Here is a 24,615-nt window from a genome sequence, read left to right as displayed (position 1 = left end):
AAGGTCATGGCGGGCAACCAGTAGACAACTGGCACCGCCGCTCCAGGGACACTCACCTCGCCTTCCCTGCTGTAAAAAGCAAAAGTAGGGGAAACAGTGTCCTTTTCTGTCTCTGTGACGGATTTTGTTCATTTGAGAGAAGAATGTGTAAATTGAATCATGTTCACACTAAAATAACTAGGACAATGACAATGATGTTTTCCTGTTGTTGCTGCTGCTGCACTGCCATTTCTAACTATATGTTTTCACAACCTCAAAAATATTTCAAAGAGAGCAGCTGTGGAAGTGTAAAATGTAATGAAAGTTTTATTGGTAAACTCTGGGACTCCCTGCCTGTTTTTGTATTTCCGTCTTCCTACGACTTGACTTCTTTTAAGAGGGAGGTATCAAGACATTTGGTCCCTAATTTTGGCTAACCTTTTACTTATCTTTTATACAGACAATTGTATCTAATGAACTAATTAATTACAATGATAATTACACTCAGTAATTACATTTGGTGGAGAGGAATATGATTTGCTGGACACACCCAAACGTGTCTTTCCACAGCAAACCGACCTTATATATATATATATATATATATATATATATATATATATATATATATATATATATATATATATATATATATATATATATGATAGAATATATATGATAGAATAAGATTAGCGTTCTCTCGGTGTGGCTGCAGAACAGCGACACAGCTGATATATGGAAATTGACTCTTGCTCTTAATTACAGTCAACACTAAAACCTGTCTATGCACTTCCTCTTATTTTTTATTATCTTCTATTTTTTTCTTCTTTTATCATTGAAACCTTTGACTCTTTTTCTCACCTACCCACTCATTTGTCGCTCTTTATCATGCGTGAGAGAAGGAAAATACATGTGATCAATTCTTTCAGGGAGGGGACGATGCTACCATGAAGCAAAGTGTGAAAATGATGGATACTATTACTGTAGCCTTTGAAAATAGTCGTCATTAAAGCCCCTATCAGTCTAAAGGTGTTTTCTAGACTCCTTGCCTAAATGGAGAGACCGTAGACCTCAGAGAATAGCCCTTAGCGAAGGATGAAAGGATTGATGATTGATTGATACATTTATTGTTGAATTAATAAATAAATAAAACAAAGGAGGAGGATGGACCTAGCCACCCATCCCCTGGGCAAAGACTTAAGGTTAAAGTATCAAAAATATATAGGATGAGATAGTGGGGCATGAGGGGCTAGAGTGTGTGAAGTTACTGAAATATGCGAGAGACAGGGATATGATGCAAGTGGTGTTGAGGGATTAGAAAATGTCAAAGTGGAGAAGACAGAAAGGGAATGTATGGCGCTGCTGTTGGGACTGTGTGGAGAGACGAATAAGAGATTTATTGAATCTATAAAGGAGTTTCTGTAGTAAAAAATTGGTGTGCTAGATGTAGGCATAATTGGTGTGAAAGATGGGATCTCTCATCTGTTTGCTATTTTGTTTTTTCTTCTATCTACAGGAGTTGCCGATACAAAGGCCTGCCTGTTGCGTCAAGATCAAGATATTGAACCTTCAACATAGTGCATAGCATGTATGTTGACACCAAAGCTAAATACAGACTAGGAGATATAAAGACAGATTGGGTGAAGAGTGAGAGAGGAGTTAGGCAAGGATATATTCTGTCACCAACCCTTTTCAGTTTGTATACAGAAGAGTTAGCAGCCAGATTGAGAAGAATGAATGCAAGAGTAAGAGTGGGAAATGAGAAGATAGGTGTGCTCCTTTATGCAGATGATGTGGTGGTCATGAGTGAGTCAGCAGTTGAGTTGCAGAGAATGCTAGATGTTGTGGATGGATATGGGAGAGACTTTGGAGTTAGGTTTAGTAGTGAGAAAAGTAAGGTGATGATAGTGAATAGGTCTGAGGATGAAAGCAATGCAGTATGGAAAATTGGAGAGAATGAGATGAATCAGGCACGAGAATATAAGTACTTGGGGATGTGGGTGAGTCCAAGTGGGTGTGAAAAGACAAAGAATGAAAAGTTAGGTTTAGTGAATCAGTGGGTAGGACGATTGGGGAGTGCAGCAAGAATGAGAGCAAGCAAATATGATGTGCTGAGAGAGGTGTGGAAGAGTGTGGCGGTGCCCAGCATAATGTATGGTATGGATGTGATTGCATGGAATGAAAGTGAAATTGACAAGCTAGAAGTGGGACAAAATAGAATAGGTAGAATGGCACTGAATGCTCCAAGGTACACAGCAGTAGAAGCTTTGAGAGGGGATATGGGATGGAGCACCTTTAGGGAAAGACTAGTTAAAGCCACACTTAGATACAAGGTCAGGCTGGAAAGAATGGATGAGGAAAGAATAGTGAGGAAGGTGTACCTGTGGAATGAAAGTGGGAGTCAGTGGAGGAAGAGGTGCATGAGAATGACAGAGAGGAGTGGTTTACAAGTGGTATGGGGATGAGAATGGCTGGGAGGAATCAAAGTGAGCGTGAATGGATCGTGACAAGAGGAGGCAGGGTAGGAACTGAATGGGATGCAAGGAAATGGAAGAGTGAGATAGACAGAGAGGTGAAGTGGGTGGGACTGAATATATGGAAGAATGGGATGGAACGAAAGAGTACCCTGGAATGGTACAAGGAAAAGGAAGCCCTGATGTATGAAAGGTGGTATGATGGCAGCCTGGGTGGTGACCTTCTCTTCCGAGCTAGGGCACAGTGTATGGATGTGAATGCAAGGAACTACAGGTGGTCTGAGTCCCGCAGCAAGGTGGGCCAGATGTGTGACATGGGGGAGGACGAGACGGTGGAGCATGTCATGCTGGAGTGTGAGAAGTATGAGAGAGACAGGCATGAGATGATGCAAGTGATCTTGAGTGAATTAGGGCATAATAGAAATGAAAGAGTGGAGAAGACAGGAAGGGAATGGATGGTGTTGCTGCTGCTGGAACTGTGTAGAGAGACGAGTGAAAGGATGATGGAGGCTGTGAAGGAGTATCTGGAAAGAATGTGGCGAGCGAGGTGTAGGGATCATTAACGAAGAGAAATAATACTTTTTTTTTTTTTTTTTTTTTTTTTTTGTCCTCTACAGGAGCGATCCCGAGCCACCTGTAGCATCAAGATCAAGATCAAGATGGATTAGAGCGACGGGTTCTTAGCTGTGGTATTGGGACGTGTTGCTGACCGTGGATGTGTTACCTTTGGGGCACCAAGCGTTTCTTGTGCTAGATTTAGGTGTGTTTTGTATTAGTTTCTTAGTTGTTTCCATGGTAATTCGTGATGATAAGGCTCTTCCCACGTGTGTCGTCTGTGAAGTCTAGAATATTTTTGTCTTCGTATTTTCTAGTTGATTTACGTGTTTTGTATTGGTTATTGCCTATAGTTAATCCTCGATGAGATGGGGAGGTGGGAAAGTTATTTGGAACAGACACAGGTTCATTCACAACATTGATATCTAAATAGCAGCAAAGTATTTTTATCCGCCCGTAAGACTGATGTTTCGATCATTTACCCCCTGTTGTATCTGACATGCAATGATTGTTCCTCATTGTAGAGCTTACTACAATAACTCCCTGACACAGTAAGCTTGGTGACCTGGTGGAAGAGTGTTGTTGTAGGAAGGATATACTGAATATTACCTGACACTTAGCTGGGTCTTTGATTTCTATGGGTTCCCTCCCACATGTCACTTGCTGTGTGTCAGGCTCTTGTTGGTGTGACACTGGAGGCACAAGTTAATTTTGAAATAACATTAGTATTTCTGGTTACTATGGAGATAATATTAGCCTCCTTTACCAAAGTTAATATTACTTACTGCAGCAAGGTCCGGCCTTTAAGAATTCATAATGTGCAACTAACCTAACCTAATCCCAACCTCCAGCTTGACAAGTCCCTAACCCTTACCTTTGTTTTAGTTTTTTATTTCCCATAAGTATGCAAGAACTTTTAGAACATAAAGTAATGTGATCCCTTCTTCAGCTAACCCTACCTTGCCCACACAAGTGAACTGATGAACTGAGTGAGGCTTGAATCACACTATCACTCAGGTCGCACTCTTCTTACGGTCCTGGTGCATCCACACATTCTGTCCGCTCTCAGTCTCATCATTTCCTCTCTCTCTCTCTCTCTCTCTCTCTCTCTCTCTCTCTCTCTCTCTCTCTCTCTCTCAGGTGAAGCTATCATAAACTGGTGATTGGTTGGTTAGAGCAGTGGCCAGGTGTACATAGAAGTACCAGCAGAGTTGTGTCTCTCAGTTCTGTCATTAAGTGTTTACTGAAGAGAAAGTACATTCAATTGTTATTCCTTACAATTAGGATATGAAGTTTGTGCTTTGTTTCTTCAATGATAGTTATATACTCATTTAATCTCACTCTCACAGAAGACATGGTAGGGATGGAGCTCCTGTTTTGCTTACTGGCAGTGAGCCTGCTGTGGGGAATCACAAATCCACTTCTGAAGAGAGCCAGTGTTGGAATAGAGGACATTAAGATGTCTAATCCAGTTCTTCAGGTAAGTACAATCTTGGGATCTTCTTACTCTGGGCTTGTAATGTAGCAATGGCTATAGTAGTATATATGCACAGTATTGTACCACCCATGGAATATCTTGAATATTTCAGCAACATTTCTACAATTCACAAATCAGACAAGACAAAAAACTTTTTTATTGAATTCTTGGCAAAAGAGGTAGCTATGTAAGTAGATCACCTGGTGAATGCTAATTGTTTGTGGCAAGGCAGTATCATTTGAATATTCATTTGCATGGATTATGGCTTTGCTAAATTGAAAATATATTCACAATTCATTTCCAGTTTGAGTAAAATATAAATAGGAAATATTTAAGGTGACACTAAAGCACAAAAGCTTATGAATCCATGACAAATTCTCACCCATATATGTGTTTTTCTTTTCTAAAAGAGATATTGGCTTTACATTGTGGTCTTGGCAAATGCCCACAAATTACCTTCATAGGAGCATTGTTTTGCACTATTGGGTGAAAATTTAAAGTCATGTATATCTCATATAAAAGATGTACATTGATAGGTTTGTGGAATGTGGCCAAAAATTAGAAAAAAAGAATGGAGGAAAAGTAAATTATCTGCACCACAATTGCATGTTTTAAATTTCATTATTTATTTATTTATTTGTATCATAACATGAATTACACAAAATTCAAACTATTCCAGTTATTGCATCACATAAACAGAGCCTACTGTGTATCAGTACTATAAGGATTGATTTTCCATTTAGGATTGAGGAATAAGAGCAGTACTTTTCCCCAGACCATACATGAGGTCAAGTTCTTGGCAACACGTCTGAGCTATGTCTGTCCATTCTTGCTCAACCAGCTGGGCAGCGTGCTTTTTGTATACACCCTGGGCAATGCTGACCTCTCCCTAGCGGTGCCACTCAGCAACAGCCTCACTTTCCTGGTGACAACAGTGGCTGGCCGCTGTTTAGGTGAGGACACCACTAGCCGGACCACCTGGATTGGTGCTGGCCTGGTGTGTGTTGGTGTAGCCTTGTGTGTTGCTGACAAGACTCAGCACTGAAGCATCATTGTTTTTGTGTGTGTATTTGGGTCTTTCAGATAGCTACTATTATTTATGAACAATAGCTCAGGAGTGAATGGAGACTCAAGTATGTGAAATTATTATCTGGTGATTTACCGAATTTAATGATTAAAAAATAAGTTAATATCATCATGTACATATGCATTTAATTCAAGTTTATAGAAAATCTTCAGTTAATTTCATGATTTTGTTGTGTTGACCCTAAAGATCCTTTATGCCTTCCCCCTCCCTTACTTTATTATGTAGCTTGTAGTCCAGTGTATTGGTAGAAATTGGCCACATTACTAATGTGATGGCTGACTGTAATGTGTAGTGATTATTTTGAAAAGGATAATCCTGATTGCATTACTGTCTTGGTGTAAATTTCTTATTGGTCAAAAAAATCAATTTTTAGTATTGTTTGAAGTTAAGAAAAAGGAAAAATAAGAGACATCTATTTGCCTTGAAGCTGAAATTGCATGTTTGATTATATAGCATAGAGTCAAACATAATTACAAAAATAAGGCCAGATTCATGCTTCACATCTTTTATTCCTGAAAACCTGGTCTCAAGATTTACATTATACAGTCCAGATTTTTTTATATTTTCACTTCATCATATCTTTTATTTTGTTCATTAATTTATTTGATATGCTTACACAACATTAAACAAAGGTTCAAGTCCTTGAGCAGCACATATCCACCATGAAATAATCAGTACAAAACTGCCCAAGCTTGGCTGTGAAGTGGAGGGTGCAGAAGATCCCTTTTCTGACACAGCAAAGTCTTTCATTCATGACTGGGCTTGATGTTATTTTCTCTCATCATTTGTGATCACATGGTACTTTTCAGGAATTTACTGTGCACTGCAAAACCATTGTTATGTCATAATCTTTATGTATCATAATGTCATGTAGCTTTCAAGTGGTGAACCAGCTAGATAACATTCCTCATATAACAGTACTTTTGTTGAAAACTCTAGGCATACAACATTTTAAAGACTGCAATGATGGAAGTTATGTTGCTCTATCCACTAGAAGTATGTACTTGGAATTAACACAATATTGCTGCTGGGAAGCTGAATGGTCTAAAGAAAAGACATATAGCATTAACCTTTGGAAGGCACTGTCTATCCAATGAAACTGGCTAGGTTAAAAATGATTAGGGAACTGTTTATGGCTTTAATGATTCATTTAATATTTAATCCACATACACATTGTAACTGTAAACATGCACAGATGCTTCTAAGTAACTCTTGATGGATAAATCCTCAGATGTATTATTATCATAAATATTAGCACTCCAACTTTTAAACAGTTGGAAATTGCAAGTGAAGAATGTTTTAAAAGGTTAATTTTTGAAAGGTGTTGGTTCCAAATAAAACCCATCAGTATCAAATAATTATGTAACTTTCTAATTGAATTTGGGAACTTGAGACAAAAAACTCTTTTCTATTTAAATGGAAGCTTTCGAGTTTAATTGAAAAAATAGAATAAATTAAGGATTTATGTGGTACTGTTTTGTTTAAGAAATTTCATTATTTTGTACTTTCCAGTTATTTGTTTTTGTTGCTAATTAGTAAGTGTGCCAAAACATAATATTCACTTATATTTGTTGTTGCCTATATATATATATATATATATATATATATATATATATATATATATATATATATATATATATATATATATATATATATATATATATATATATATATATATATATATATATATATATATATATATATATATATATATATATATATATATATATATATATATATATATATATATATATATATATATATATATATATATATATATATATATATATATATATATATATATATATATATATATATATATATATATATATATATATATATATATATATATATATATATATATATATATATATATATATATTTATTTATATATATATATATATATATATATATATATATATATATATATATATATATATATATATATATATATATCAGGAGAAATCTACCAGAGTTAGAGAAATAGAAAGTGGATGAAAGAGGATGATCCCCATTGAAATGGTGCAGTGTTGCAGGGTAGGCAAATTCCTAGGATATGTGAGAAAAAGGATGACGTAAGAGGATGAGAGGATTTATCTTTCATGGAAGGAATGCAATGACAGAAGTAAGCTTAGATTTTTCTGTAGTACAGTATTGTGACCATCCCCAGAGGAAAGTAGTTAAGAAGAGGCGTTTCAAACAAATAAATAGGATGTTTTTTCTTTTTTCTTTTTTTTTACTGAAGTTATGGTTACCTAGTTTAGTTTTGCCTTCACAGGTAAAATTTTGGAATTTTTGGAATTTTATACTTTTTTTGCTGTAGATAACACTAATACTACATATACAACTAACTAAAGATGATGTTCCTATTTCAGAATGTCTATATAATTAATGTATGAAAGTGTCAATGAATGACAATATCAGACTGATGCATTGCAATGAATGTACATTATAGATTACTTATATTACATTTTTCATAATTGAAAGAGTTTTTCAAAATAATTGGTTCCTTTATATTGAGTGTTAAAATCAGTCTCAAGAATTTTAGATTTTTTTTTACAATTGGAAATGTGATGTGTTTTTGTCATCATGTAAAAGAAGAATGCTGCTTTAGGAACATGCAGCAATTCAAAAATATTTAATCACATGTCAAAACAAAGTCTATTTTCATCCTGGCAGTTAAATCTAAGATAATGCTAAAATATGGTCATCCTTACTAACATGGTTTTCTTGTACATAAATGGATTTTTAATCTCAAAATTGTACAAGGTGTAAACAAAATTCCCCCTTTTGAGGCTGTCTGGGATGTGAATCCAATTCAAGAAAAGTAATGAACTTGCTCATTCATACTGAACTTGTTGCATTTACATAATCTTTTATAGTCTTACCATTACATGAAAATGCTTTCTATGCAAACTGTAATTTAATATTTTCTTGTTGATCTTGAGTGCCTTTTCAGTTTGGCAATTCTCACCAAATTAGATTTGGCCAACACTTGGTATAAACCTATACTTTTTATTAAAAGTGAATTTTTTTGTACAGAATATTAAAACCATGTTTCATCTGTCATTATCATTGTTGTTCTTGTTGACACTTAATATTCATTAGTTGCTGTTATGTCTTGTTCTACCTGAGGCCCCAAAGTACAGTGATATTGCATGGATGTAAGATCAAAATCCTTATGGTAGGAGTTCTGAGTAGTGAATGTCATATCATGTGCCACAAGTCATGTACCTCAGCACCATGCCATAAATGTTGTTAATGTTGCTGACTTAGTATTCTCTATATTTATGTAATCAATGGTGATACTTCAAAATGTACAGAGATGTACAGTGCATAATGGAGATGATACCTGTATGTATTGTTAGTGATGTTTACTCTACCACCTATTAGGCAGCAATTTAAGGAAGAATTCATGTTTGATGGTATATTTATAATGATGCTTGGGTAAAGGATATGTTTACATAAATTTCTTATTCAGGAAAAATTAACCTAAAAAGGAAAAATAAGTTAAGTAACATGATTGTTTGAGAATGCCAGTACTATTTAACTGTGGTTAAAATATATTTTGTGTGTGGTAGCCAAAGGAATATCAGAGTTCTAGAATATGCAGAACAAGTGATGTCATATATAATTATGAAATTTTTTATACTGCCTGCAACACTCAAAGACCTAGTCAGGGTGCACTGTCTCAGCAATGCATCCTTCATGAAGAAGCCCTTCACCACGAATAAATGTATCAAATTCAACAAATACATGCACAGTACGTCAATCAGCTTCATGGGCCTTGCTCCCACTATGTCTTTAGTGATTGGCCATGTGAGAATGAATTACCACAGTATCTTGAGACCTCATTGTTGTGTTTATCACGTAATATTTGTTAAGTTACCTACCCACTGATTCTCATACATGTGTTTCATATTGTTTAGTAGTATTTAGTTCATGCACTGTATTATATGTAAATAATTGCATTTATTACAAAAGTTTTACTGAGCTATATTTTTGAAATGGTAATGAATAAATGTAAGTGTTCAAGAAAAGAAAAAAAACAGACGGAAATGAATATACACAGTATGATTACCTGTGTGTAATCAGGAAAGACCTTAATGAGTATTTATTTATATTAATAATTTGAGTTTTAAAACACAATGTTTATATGTGGCTAACAAAGTGAGACTGTAAATATATGATAGCACAGGAATGGCCAAGAATTGAGCAATTAACAGAATGGGTAAGGCACAAGATGGCTATCAAGACCCAAATGGAATAGTTTTTAGTTTGACTGTCCAACTTTTGCATTAGCTCCAGCTATTCTAGTTATTGTGTATAGACATGTTTCTGAAATATTAGAAACTGTTTTATATGAAGAAAAACACTGTATTTTGAGGATCTGGAGGAATATTCCTCTATCTTGAAAGCTTTTGATGAAGATGGTCATAATTATTATGTGAAAAAACTAATGTGAGAATATTAAGTCCATCTTGGGTTGGATACTTTGATATCAAAACCCCAAAAGCATAAAATAACAAAAACACTGTACAACTTATTCCTAAGGACATGAATATTCTTCATGTATGCATAATTGTGATAGTGCTACATAAACAATATGTACACAAATGATTCTGTACCATGATTGATTGCTTACATAGTAACTGTAGGGTAGCTACTTGGGATCAGAGAGAGAGAGAGAGAGAGAGAGAGAGAGAGAGAGAGGGGGGGGGAAAGAGGAAGAATTGTCAGAGGCAAAATAAGACAACAACTGAGTTTGAAATAAAAAAAAAAAAATATATATATATATATATATATATATATATATATATATATATATATATATATATATATATATATATATATATATATGTGACAGAGAGAGAGAGAGAGAGCGAGAGAGTTTCATGTAAATTTATAATAGAATGGTTAAGTATTAAATGAATCTCTTGAGCATGAAAGTTTTAAGGACTTATTATCTGTCATTTAGATGCTTAAGTATTACCAACAATTCATTGGATTGTAACATATTATAAATGATTGTTAACAGAAGTAATGGAACTGAAAGGTTTCATATCATAGTCCTGAGTGGAACATGATTAGGGACTGTAGGTTAGGGTAGACATTATCCAGAAACTACAGTGGTGCCTTGAGATATGAGTTTTATTCGTTCCTTGACGGAGCTCATATCTCAAAAAAACTTGTATCTCAAAACAATTTTTCCCATTGAAATGCATTGAAATGCATTAATCCATTCCAGCCTCCAAAAAGAGCACCCTTATTTTTTTTATGTGTTTTTAAGTAAGAAAAGCTATTTATGAATAATAATTATTGCACAGAAGCATAATAAAACATAACAGAAGAAAATATAAATATATAAACTACTTGTATAAAGTATATTTATCTCGGAGAGTGCATTCCATGGGACATTACCTTATTGCATTCCCAACCCTCACTTGGGACTGTCAGTCAGTTGGAGTGTACAAATGTAGCCACCCACAGAACACTAGGTGCTCTAGTAATCACAGAAGAGCTCATTGATGATTCTGTAAACATTATTCATTGAATAAATGAAGTTTTGAGAGAGAGAGAGAGAGAGAGAGAGAGAGAGGCTGGTGTAGAGGTTTGTGTACATTTTTTCCTCCCTCCGTGATAAGCGTTAGTGGAGGAGGTAGACAGAGATAGGAGAAATTTGTTTAGCCTTTTCAGTGACGTACACAAGCATGAAAATATATGAAATAACAGCAAAAGTTTATTTAGTGTTCTTTTCTTGGAGACGCATGTTTTTGGCTAATGATGGTGAATAGCAGAGGAGGAGGAGGAAGGGAGGAAAGGCTGCAGTCACCATCCACTCGTAAACATTAAACCATAGATTAAAACAGCACTTTATTTAGACAATAAAAAAGGTTAGTAAATACTGTGAATATGATAAAAGAATCACAGTGCTTGAGATCCATGGGAAACATGTAGATACTAGCTCAGCTGAGGCTGGACTGATGCGCCAAGCCGCTGATTATAGCGACAACATCCTCAAGCATGACTCTGTCTCAAAATTTTGCTTGTATCTCAAAATAGAAAAATGATCAAATTGTAGCTCGTATATCAAAAAACTTGTATCTCAAGCAGCTTGTATCTCAAGATACCACATTATTTGATTGCACAAAAAAATTTTGAAGATGTAATAGTGAAGCACAAGAGATGCCATTATTATGAATTGATAGAAATTGTAAAAAGATAATTGAGGTGGATATGGCAGTAGGTTTGTGAAATTGCACCAAGCATTGAAGAAATACCAATGGAGTTATATTCCTCTTTAAGGTAAATACAGTGGTACTTCGACATACGAATTTAATTAGTTCTGTGACGATAAATAAAAAAAATCATATATCAAATCAATTTTTCCCATAGAAATTAATGGAAATAGAATTAAATTGTTCTAGTGATACGAATTTGCCTCCCCTAAAAATTAAAATGTTTTAAATACAAACCAAATATAGATTTAATATATAAGATAAATTCAGGGTGTTCGGAAAGTCACTGTGCACTTACATATTTATTAACATATATGTTTCAATATAGAATACAGGAGGTAAATATGAATGACAATTATAAATTACGTTGAAAGTGACCCCACTTAGCATCAATACAGGCTTAGACCCTTCTTATTCTGTTTCTAAACACCGCTATCAGTTGCTCGCTTGAAATAGACTGAATGAATGCTGTTATTGCTGCTTGCAAGTCATCCAGCGTGCGCTGACGACCTCGATACACTGGTGGATTCAGATCTGGTGAACGTGGGGGTCACACGTCGTGCGAAATAATGCGGTCTCCAAAGAATTCCTTTATAAATGCATAGATCTGCCAGATGTGTGGGCAGTAGCACCATCCTGTTGAAACCATTAGTAATTGATTTCATCACTTGTCATCTGACCGATGAAGGCGTGAAGAATATCCGAACAATAGCGCTCGCTGTTTATTGTGTTCACAAAGAAAATAGGGCAACAATTCTATGTCTGGAAATCGCAACCCACACACCAACCTTCTTATCATGTAGGGGTGTTTCGTGCAAACTGAGGATTATCAGATGACCACAATCTTGAATTTTGCGAATTAACGTAACCTGAGAGATGGAACCATGCTTCATTGGTGAAAAAGGTCACACCCAACACATCAGCTGTATTCTCTTCGATAAATCAATTAAACCATCTGCAATAGCGTAATCATTTCTCATGATCAGTGGTTTTCAGTTCTTGTACTGCCATTATTTTGTATGGGAAGAGCTTTAATTCCCTTCTGATGGCCTTATGAGCAGTTGCAAGACCAATATCATGTTGCTGAGCTAATTTTCGTAATGATTTTGATGGACTCTGCAGCATACTGTCAGAAATGTCCAACAGTTTCTCCTCCAATAGCTTTGCTGGCCTTCCACAGCGTTCGGCATCATCCACTGATCCTGTTTCCCGAAACTTATCAACAAGGTTACAAACTGTGTTGCGATGTGGAACAGGTTTATCTGGGAATTTTTCAGCAAACCGCTGTCGCACCACATCTGTGTATCTACCACCCTCTCGGAATACGTGTTCGACGAGCCATACACGTTCTTCAGTTGTTAAAACCATATTGAGGTCGAAATCTGAAATATAAAAAAAAATTATTAGAAAAGTGCACAGTGACTTTTCGAACACTCTGTACAATGTTTATTGTTGTATGCATGATATAAATGTACTACATTGCCCAAAATAACAACTTAACCAGCAAAACTCAGGACACATTGATAGACGTTCATCACGCAAGACTTGGGCACGTCGATAGACGTTTAGGCATTATTGGGCTATATTTTGGCCATTTTCTTCTCATCTTTGCTTGTGAGCTGGCAACATTCATCAGGAGTAAACATATGCTATACGTCACTGTCACCAACTCCCACGATGGATGGTGGTAGCGACAGTGATTTCACAGTGTCTGATTCCGCCACCTCTCCCACGCGCCTTACTTCTACACCTCGGGTCTCTTGCCATGTAGCGGGGAGACAACATTTGAATGAGAGTGGTATCAGAACAGGCGACAGGAGAGAGAGAGAGATACGAGGGACCCGTTTTCTATCGCTCTAGCCAAGGCCGCTAAACCCGATCGGACGCAAGGCCATGAACACCAACGATACCACCTCATTCAACCTGATATATTGTGGTAACCATAGCATCTAGAGATTTCTGGTTTTTTGCATTGCTAAGAGGAAGAGTTGCTTGTGGGCAGAACATCATTTGTACTCACTCGTTTATTGAATTTCCAAGTGTAATCAGTATGTGAATACAGGCTATTTTGTGTGTTTCTTGCCAAACCTGCTGCGTTAGCGTGAGCGAAAACTCCCATCTTGCATTTCTACTTACAAACGCTGTGATAGAACTTCGTATATGTAGTAAGGAGGTGGAATTGGCGAGTTACCATGCCTTACTATTGGCATGCCACATGACCTGGGACCAGGGGTTCTCAGAATGATACACCAACAATGGTTTGATTTTACAGTTACTACTAGCATTAGCGCACAGGGCCAAGTCACAGATACGCACACCATGTTCATATTTTGCAATTATCTTGTGTTATATATCCATTGCGAGACTATTCTAAGCAATTATCTTGTGTTACATATCCATTGCAAGACTCTTATAAGTTTCTTCGTTTCAGCCTTCTTATTTTTACTTTTGGAACCCATGATCACAAGGTCTTGAGTTCACAAAACTTAAGAAAAAATACACACTGCCGAGGAGCACAGACACATACATGCACAAAGGATGAACAACAATACACAACGCGAACTGAATGTTCAGGTGGACGTGGGTAGCCAAGTGATCGCTGCGCCACCTACCAATGGCTATTCGTATCTTAAGAATATCTTCGTATTTCGAGGCGTAAATTATATGAAATTTTTTGCCCTATATAAAAAAAAATTGTATGTTGGAGCGTTCGTATCTCGAAGTATTACTGTAACTTGTATGTCTCCAAGACTTAGTGCCAAATCTGCATCTGCCTGCTTTCTTCAACTGATTCATTGTAACATCATCTATACATCATGGAACCACATCAAATTTAATACCAGTACACAGGGTAAGCTTGATCTCTTCATGAAAGGATAAATATGGAATGTTTTAAGCATTCTGTCAGATGCAGGAAACAAAATTACTAAAGCTACTGTTGCATCTTATTTGCTGGAACGGTAAAAACACCTCAGAAAATAAAGTAGCCAACCTAATTTTTGGGAGTAGCATTTTGATGTTTCCCAAACCTTTGTGCCCTTGACAAATCCCAGACCTTTAAAAAGATGTCATGACCTGCACACATGTAAAAGTCGGTTACACTTGGTGAATGCAAGAAATTCAAGAAAAAAGAAGCAGTCATTTGAAGTTACCTTAAGAGTCATCAACACTGCAGACTTGTAACATTCAAGGCCTCAGGTAACAAGCAAAAATCAATCCGTAAAGGAAAATAGAACTAATCCACAGTCAATTACATTCGTATATCATGTGAGAGAGAGAGAGAGAGAGAGAGAGAGAGAAACTTCATCTGATATTGTAAAAGAGTGATGGAATGAGTGCCAAGGAGTGTATAGCTAGTTTCCAAATCAATGCCAAAACCTGTACTGTCTATAAGCAACCCACCCAGTGGTAATAAGAGACATGTACCTCTTGTTCCACCCTATGGAAGACACAGAGTGACCTCAGTATCATCACAAAGTGATTGAGCAATTTGGATACATGTGATAATATTATGGCCATTGAACCATATGTGATGAATTATCATGTAGATTTGCATTACTGATTAGTGTCACATCAAAAAGGTGAAGAGTTGAATTATTATCAGATTTTGAAAGTGTGCTTTGTTGCATAATTTACTCCTGATATAAATTGATATTTCAAAAGTATACCATTGAAAAAAATAATAAAGTCTACCTATAAAACATAAACCAAGCTGTGTTGAGCTGGTAATGAAAATGTTAAGTAGTATAGATAAATGTGTTTGTTGGTCAGTGTTTTTATTGTTTCTGTGTTGGCTGTAAAAATTTAGTGTTTGGAGGACATGTAGTGTACTGTTCTCTATTTCTAATGGTGTGGTTTGCAGCTGACCTAGTCACTGTAGTCATATCTTGTAGTACCTGGATTCATAATAGAAATATAGCAAAAATGTTACCTATATAATATGACAGTGTTAACTTATTTGCATATTTAAACAGTTTATCACATGCTAAATTGTGATGCATAGATATTTATTATTGATTATGTAGAATCTTTCTGGTACTATATATCACCTTTTGTTGTGTCCATCTTCAGTGTACCATCGTGGAGTCAGGCATGCATCCTTATTATTTAAGAGTCCATCTACAAAGTGTACACACCGCCTTTCTTCCTTTACGTGACTTCCATCACTTCTAAGCCATTTATCTCCTGTGATGCAATTTGTATTAGTAGTGCCTCTCATGACACTAGAACAGAAGCTCAAATATCTAGCTCTTTTGAAATGAAAGAACAGTGCAATTCATTATCAGAATGTTCCATGAAAGTATAATTCTACAATTTTCTAAAAGACTTCATTTTGAAGGAAACTGCTTAGCATAGGCATGTTAACTGATTATATTCAGTACAGATTGTGAGAATATTTATTTGAGATCCAAAAAATGTTGCCTTTTTCGTTTGAGCATGCTACAGAAATTGACAAAATCAACTCTGATTTATTGCATGAATCAGAATAACCATTCATTAGCCAGCAGCCATCATACTTAAGGGCAGTAGAATATCACTCAGTCTTGGAGACATCCAAATTTTAGCATTAAACAGTGAAAGGTTCAGCAAAACTCATCAGTACCCTTCATTAATAGAAACCTTACAATTTTCCTAGAAATTCCACTACACAAGTATTCACATCAACTTTCTTGTCATACTTGAGGTGAAGATTAACAGAAATTTGACCCTTGCCATGGGAAGGTATTGGTTATATCAGACTATTGTGGTCACTGAGCAGTACTGTTTTTGTGCTTCTTGTGTATCAAAATCTTCACATAATACTACTGATTGTGTGCTTATTGATCATAATGAGTCCAGTTTAAAAATAAAAGGTAGGGAAAAAGTGTATCTAGTCTTATATAAAAGAGTATATGTACTGTCATATGTGCATTTCTTTTACATTTTGTCTAATTTCACCAAACAAGATTATTCACTACATTTTTTATTTATAATTTCTTTTCTCTTCATTAATTTTATAAACACATGAATTTTTAAAGCTGAAAGAGCTCTTTGCTATGATTCTCCCACTGAAGAGGTCTGCTGCTGTTACGATTCTTGAAATTGTGTTTTCCACTTGACTTACATGTGCAACATAGTTTGATATCATACATAATCATTGCAACCTACTGCAGGTTTTGAATAGAACTGACTACTGTACAGTATTTTTATCTCACCACCCATGAAAATGGAGAGATTTAATTGCTTTAAATATATGGTTAGACAATGTTTAACTATATGAGAAAGTTTGCATAATATTCAATACTGCTGTGCTTTATATATATATTTATTAAGAAACAGTGAAGAAACTCAATTCCTACAATTTAGCATCAGGTCAAGACTTTTAATCTGAAAAGAAACCTCTGCTTTATAAGTCAGTGATAGTTTTATTTTCACCAATCACATCATGGTTTGCATTTTATTTTAACATTACATAATGACTGTTCAACTCAACATTAAGTTTATCATCATCCTTATCACATTATTATAACACATTCATTATCTTTTGTTGCATTGCCATAGTGCCGTATGACCTCTGATGTCTGGTGCTTTCATAAATATGTCACTAACTTCTCTTGGCCCAGACATCAGAATGATGTATGGACAGAAACACCCTACTGTGATAACTTTAGTCAAACTTTGGACTTCCACTTATCACCAGGAGCAACAGACTTGAGTGACAACTGGTGTAGGGCAACTAAATCCAACAGTGTACTTGTATCACATTGTTGGTAGCCTGGAAGGTTATTTTAGATGTGTCTATATTCAGGCACAACTTGGGGTGGAGAACATTTAGACCAGTTGTTTATTAAACTGACTGTCTAAGTATTTTTCTAGCTCAACATGTTGGTATATTTTGAAGGAAAGAAATTTTCTTTTGGCACAAAAGACAGCACCAGAAGAGTGTTTGTCCCCTCTAGTGGATGCAACCCAAACACGAGTGCCTCTTTACACCCCAGTGGAACTCTACTCTTTGGGGACACAATCACTCCTGCTGCCTTCTACTACACCAAGTATCCCATCCATCTACTCACCTATTCTCTCACCATTGCCTTACATTCATGTGTACACTATACCTTATGGTATTTATTATTACTCCTAAGCTTAAGTATCCATTCTTACCACCAATATCCTGGCTGCTCCTCATCTTCACATTCATTACAGATTTTAGCACATCCAAGACTTGCAGTGGTATCATGGACAAGTGGCCAGAACTTGTATACCAATCTTGTAGCCACATCAATTTAGTTTTTCCCTAGAAATATCATCTAAATTAGTCAGTGTGTGTGTATCTGTGTGTCATTGAGTAAAACATGGAAACTTGGACTGAAAGGAAAAAAATAACATTGTGTCTATTATTATAATGAAATATCCCAAGAGTATATGACCTTAGGCTTGGAAAAAGAATTACTTTTGAGTTCTACCCTTAATATGTGTCACTTGTGACTACAGTTAATTCAGTTGTCCTTCCATTGCTAAAAATATTTCTTGAAAGGCATATGCACTTTAAAATAGCTACTAGCTATACCATCAAGTTTCTGGCCTTGCACCTCTCAGATCAGGATTGTTTCAGTGGGCTTTTAAGCTTGGAAACCATAAAACACACACACACACACACACACACACACACACACACACACACACACACACACACACACACACACACACACACACACACACACACGCCCGGTAGCTCAGTGGTTAGAGCGCTGGCTTCACAAGCCAGAGGATCGGGGTTCGATTCCCCGGCCGGGTGTGTCTCCTTTCACGTGTAGCCCCTGTTCACCTAGCAGTGAGTAGGTACGGGATGTAAATCGAGGAGTTGTGACCTTGTTGTCCCGGTGTGTGGTGTGTGCCTGGTCTCAGGCCTATCCGAAGATCGGAAATAATGAGCTCTGAGCTCGTTCCGTAGGGTAACGTCTGGCTGTCTCGTCAGAGACTGCAGCAGATCAAACAGTGAAACACACACACACACACACACACACCGCGTAGTGTAGTGGTTAGCACGCTCGACTTACAATCGAGAGGGCTGGGTTCGAGTCCCGGTAAGCGGTGAGGCAAATGGGCAAGCCTCTTAATGTGTGGCCCCTGTTCACCTAGCAGTAAATAGGTACAGGATGTAACTCAAGGGGTTGTTGCCTCACTTTCCCGGTGTGTGTTGTGTATTGATGTGGTCTCAGTCCTACCCAAAGATTGGTCTATGAGCTCTGAGCTCGCTCCGTAATGGAGAAGACTGGCTGGGTGACCAGCAGGCAACCGAGGTGAATTACACACACAAGGAACATATCTGAAGAGTACATAGAAAGCCTGATAACTTTAAGTAGTAATTTCATATGATTAACAAAAGTAATTCTTGATCAAGGATAGAATAGAATGTCTTGATGCAGGTGTCAGTTGTTTGACTCACACTCATTTGGTCTCTTGCACTTAATTGATGCATATTCATGATGCTAATTAGCATGATTTTCTTTCTATGGCCTTAAGGATGTAGGAAATTTTAACTCTAATAATGTAGCCTTGGTCTTTGTGCCATGTCCTCACAACCATTGCCACCAGTGATCGCAGTCTTGTGGAGATCAGAATTACTATTAGTGTACTTCAGTGCATCCAGTTACAACTCATGCAAAACTTTCATTACTATTCTCGACATACTCAGATCATCCATTAAAATGGCATGTGTAGAAACATCATTGCTTAACATGTTTTAATCTGAAATCTTGAAATGAAATACAACAAACACAATTCATAACCATGCACACCAGCTCCCTGACGGCAACTCACTCTGCCAGCGAGGAGGATGATAGTCAGTCACATGTACACTAAGGTCAGCTATGCTTAATGCCTTGTTGCTCTTGGCTTAAGTTGGTTCCTAAGATCAGATACTTTTAACATTATCTCTTACATACTACCTCACCTCTCTTTTCTTAACTGTTGCCCAGCCAGTTTTAGCCACTCTTTCTTTTTGGTGCCTTCCCCAACATCTTTTTCAAATACATAGACAAAAATTAATCTGATTTAAATGCACCTCCTTTTGAGTGTCTTGTGTACTATTGGATGAGTAATATGAGCATAATGATGTACTACCCTTGCTTTAGTGTTTTTCTAGTGTTAATAACTTTCTTATTAAGATGCACTTGAATTCATGATGAAATGTTTCTCCTTCATCATGATTTTAATTTAGAAACCTTTGTCTATTTTTTGAATGTGTTTGAGCACCAAAATACAGTATAACTGATTGACAATGTCTGCTCCACCTTGTGAACAACATCTGAAGCTCTACCTGTAGTCTTAGTGTAAACTGATACTGTAGTAAACATTCAAGTATACACATGTAGCTAGCATGTGTTCTTACTATCATCCATTATGACCTCCAAGCATATGTAGAGGTAACAGTGTAGTGCCTGTAATGGTTGACTCTACATTTTTATGATTATTAAAGTAGAATTTTGGACAAGCTGTCCTAAAGCATCTGTTAAGGCCGTGTCCCACACAGATGATGTGAGGTGACTGTGCCATGAATCAGCATGACTTGCAGAAATTTTTTTTAAATCTAACCATCTCGTAGCATGTAAAAAAATTCTAGTTTCGTGAAACAGTCTAGGGCATATCGTGTTAGTTATGGATTTTTCCCATTTCATCCTGAATAAATCGTACACCCCTTATTTTTTGCGATTCCTTGTAAAAAAAAAATTGTTACAAACCCATCGTATCACTATTAGTGTACATTCTTGCGATTGCCATGTGGCATTCATTGTATTCATTGCATAGTTGTCATATTTGTGGCCTCTTAAAAACTGTACAACAATCCAGATGATACCACAATAACTGACTGATGATTGGACAATAACATAATGAACCTACAACAAAATCTACACAATACACTGATGTAAATCACAGTTGCAAATTGAGTCTTGAATGATAATAACATGATAAACATGATGAGTCAATGAAGATTTTGTAGGCCTCCCCTGTGGCCATGATGTGCACTGTAATGGCCAAATGTAGCCCTGGTTTTAGTGCCTTCCTCTAATTTATGTTCTGTCTACTTGTTCGATGTCTAATTTGCTTCAATATTTCGTTGAACATGGCGTGGTCAACCTGCAGGTAATATCTGTAGGAATCAGGGCCATGTTCTCAGAGGTGTGGCTGAAGTTGGTGATAATGGCCATATTGTTCACTCTACGCAATCCACGACCTAACAAACCACTTACAGGCCATCCTCCTTCACTTCTTTTGTTGTTGGTCAATGTTGAGCATGAGGGTTAGATATAGTTAAATTTTGAGGTTGTTGATCAGCAGACTATTCACTTCAAGTTTATTGATGTAGTACTCATCAGAGTTCTGCTGGGAGACATGGGAAGGGCCATGTGACCAGGCATGTCCTGCAGGGAGTGATGTGGGAAGGATCATGTTGCATGGGATGCAACACTGTGACATTGGTAGATGCTACTGTGGAACTGTGACAGCCAAGTGTGGGCCCACAATTGATAATTGGTATACAGGCTTGAACTCCAGAAAAAAGCGGTTGTGTAGCGCTTATTTGTCGGGTGGCATTCGTGTAATTCATTCAGTTGTCGTCCTGTGGTTGTCTGTTGTTGAACACTGTAGTGTTAATGATGTACCTTCAAGTAGTATTTTATCTTTATAGCGTGGGTTGTGTGGCCATCGTTCTAGTGTCATACTGGAATTGGAAAAAAATGTTTGATAGCAACATGGTATATTGTTAGATGGTCTTGCTATGCTTATTGTAATCTAAATAATGTCATGTGCCCATCTCACAGCTGTTATGAGCCACGGGATTTGTCAGTTATTGTGCAAAAAGTGCAAGTTATTCTTATTTGTGTGGCTTTCGCCTCGCATCATACTGTGAGGGACGCGGGCTTTACTGAAAGAAATGCTTTTCCTAAAAAGCATTGTAGGTGTTTAGAGAAAACTAAACACAGTTTTAAAAAAGTTATGCAACTTTTTTGTAACTGATTACTGAAATTGCACATTCCTAGCCTGATTACTGTCTCTGCAGCAGGAAATTATGCAGATGAATAGCAGAGGTCAATTTTTTTCTTGCTACCATCATTAAACACCAAACTCAACAGTTGGTAACTTCTTGTTCATCATTAGTAACATTGCTTTTAATAATATAGATGAGAACCATCAAAATATCTTAGTATGAATTTTAGTAATGTAGATCTGAATGGCATGTAGAATGACCTTTTAAACCATCCATGCCATGCTTTATACAGCTGTCCATAGTCATTATTCAATGATAAGAGTATTTAGCCAAAAAGTATCAAAGGTTGTGTTGTATGTAATTACCTAGAAACACTGAGACAAGTTGTATTACCAAGTCTTGTGTTGAAAATGCATAGTCTAGGAGCAGCTGCAGTTCAGAGTTTTGTAGCCAGCCCTTATTTAATTAAACATTTCTTTCTTAGTGCAATTTTGTGGGTGTGTCATACAATAGAAATTTATTGGTAATAGATTCTATTAGTTAATCATAATTGTAGTTTTTTTAACTGCATTTACTTTTACATTACCTTTGGTAAAAAGTCTATAAATTATATATTTGATAACATTTTCTCTCTCTCTCTCTCTCTCTCTCTCTCTCTCTCTCTCTCTCTCTCTCTCTCTCTCTCTCTCTCTCTCTCTCTCTCTCTCTCTCTCTCTCTCTCTCTCTCTCTCTCTCTCTCTCTCTCTCTCTCTCTCTCTCTCTCTCTCTCTCTCTCTCTCTCTCTCTCTCTCTCTCTCTCTCTCTCTCTCTCTCTCTCTCTCTCTGTATCCAGATTTTCATGGTACTATATGGTGCTTAGGTTACTATGAGTGCTGGGGACATTTGATATTGACCTTACCCATATGAAAAATTTTGAAGCCATGTGCAAAATTTTGAATTTGGCTGTATAAGAGCTACATAGTTTATGATGCTGAACAGCATGAACCTATGCACTTACTGGAAGTAACTATAAATCTACTACAGTATACTAGGGATTGGAAATGTTTGTCGATTCATTTTGTGATTGAAATGGTTTATTGGGTATGATTTACTGAGTCATTATATTGTGATAATTATAGTATTTTCTAATTTTGTATAGAGAGATATATGCATAATATATTTATTGTAAATATGTAGAGATTGATGGAAAGAGTAAAGTGTATTCAGAGATAAGTTTGGTAATTGTATAACCTCACTGAAATTAATGATATCAAACTTAAGTAACTGCAATCAAGAAAATAATTCTCACTTAAAAGGTCCAAATTTTAATTGATGTATAACAGTTTCATCCAAGTGATCACAGGTCCTCTGGCTGATCCTCCACCTTGCCTGGTTCTTGGCTCACACCTTATTGAGTAAGTAGCTGCTCTGTAGTGTATTGGTGAGGAAAAGCTAACAAATGTATGATAATTGTAGTCTCAACTGTAGGTGTCATGAATAAGTAAAGGTTTGTTCTTGTTCCATGTGGTGTTATTTATTCAATAAAATTATGTTTTTTTCAGGAATGAGTATTTCATTAGTATACATATATAGGAAATTGGGAACTATATGACTAGTGATAAACAGTATGTCAAAAGTAAGGAAAAAAATTGCATGGTAGAAAGATTCAAGCATGTGCAGAGATTATTTATGGTAAATCTGCTGGCTCCTTAGATGTTCTTAAAGACATATAGATTCAGATTTAGGGATGCAGGCCATTAATATTTCAGCTGAACTTTTTGTCCTTTTATTTATTGTATACTCTTTGTTGATGCAGGATACATGATTTCAGTATGTAGGTACTGCTCAGACTGTTTAGTTTCAATATTCGCTAACTGTATTCACTAATCTTCCTTGTATATTCCTTTTTATTATCTTTCTAAAAACTCAACCATCCACAGTCACATACACATATTTTTATTTCCTTCCCTACTGATGCTTCTTATATACATATGCACATTTCCTTTATTAGCAATGTTTCACTTCATCCACACACACACACACCCTACCTTTGATTTAGTAGATGTTCTTCAGTATCACTAGTCCTTCTGAATCATAGCTTCCTCTGCATGAGGAAAATATGTATCCTTCCTCTGCATGATGAAATTATATAGATCTCAAAATGTTTACTTAAAATTATGTTGCTAATGTAATGGTTAACATGAACTAGGTATTTTGAGATATACTTTCACCTTGAAGAGGAAGGTGTGATTGAAGTAAGGGCTTGTAATACTAAAGAACATCAACTAACTGGTAGAACATGGTATTTGATCTGAATATTGAATATGTATTTATGTGGGAAAAAAGTGTCAGGTGATAATGTAAGATTGAGACAGAAAAGCCAAGAGTTATTACTTTTGATAATAACAAAGCAATGTGTAACACTTTTCTTATTTACAGGGCTGTCATCAACAGTCTGAGGAAGCCTATTCAACAAATGCAGATATAATGAGGAGGAACTGATAGGCAGTGGGACTGCTTACTGGGACTGGTAGGCAATCTTTCACCTGAAGTCTCTTGGGGTTCCTAGGCCATGGCTATGCCTATTCTGTTCAACACTGGTGATATTGGTAAACATGCTATGAAAGGTGTAAGAGGTAACCTTAGAAAGGCTCTGGGACAACTGGCTATTGCCACTTGGCTGTCATTTAGACTGGGAGGAAACTGCAAATGCATAATCCATGTATTCAAGGCAGTTCCTTACACCACCACCAGTGAATAATTGATTCTCAAAGCATGAAAAATTATTCAATTTTATATTCATCATTTAAAAAGTAAAACTATGTAGTATGTACCAAAAAACATAATAAAAAAAGCTTAGA

At 36.3% G+C, this 24,615-nt stretch overlaps 1 protein-coding gene across 4 annotated transcripts; it reads left to right on the top strand.

Moving 5' to 3' along the window:
- The first annotated feature begins 3,075 nt into the window (after positions 1-3,075).
- Positions 3,076-24,615, top strand: LOC123518797 (transmembrane protein 234 homolog). Of its 4 annotated transcripts, XM_045279805.1 has the most exons (4): positions 3,115-3,210; positions 4,358-4,485; positions 5,258-5,435; positions 24,194-24,615. In XM_045279805.1, exons 2-4 carry the CDS (start codon positions 4,360-4,362, stop codon positions 24,211-24,213), a joined length of 324 nt encoding a protein of 107 aa, XP_045135740.1. In that variant the 5' UTR covers positions 3,115-3,210; positions 4,358-4,359; the 3' UTR covers positions 24,214-24,615. The 4 variants fall into 4 exon arrangements, with proteins under 4 accessions (XP_045135738.1, XP_045135740.1, XP_045135739.1 ...); XM_045279803.1 differs by lacking the exon at positions 24,194-24,615 and having other exon boundaries at positions 3,076-3,210; positions 4,355-4,485; positions 5,258-6,004; XM_045279804.1 differs by lacking the exon at positions 24,194-24,615 and having other exon boundaries at positions 5,324-6,004.

This window comes from Portunus trituberculatus, chromosome 44 (assembly GCF_017591435.1).
Source record: "Portunus trituberculatus isolate SZX2019 chromosome 44, ASM1759143v1, whole genome shotgun sequence".
NCBI lineage: Eukaryota > Metazoa > Arthropoda > Malacostraca > Decapoda > Portunidae > Portunus > Portunus trituberculatus.
The sequence above is the reverse complement of the archived record's forward strand: the minus strand, read 5'-3'. Positions and strand labels throughout refer to the sequence as shown.

What these genes read in the sequence shown, in the direction of transcription:
- LOC123518797 (XM_045279803.1), top strand. Translation starts at nt 4,360, where the DNA reads ATGGTAGGGATGGAGCTCCTGTTTTGCTTACTGGCAGTGAGCCTGCTG. An exon ending in TGTCTAATCCAGTTCTTCAG is followed by an intron (nt 4,486 to 5,257) that starts GTAAGTACAATC and finishes ACTTTTCCCCAG; the next exon opens with ACCATACATGAGGTCAAGTT.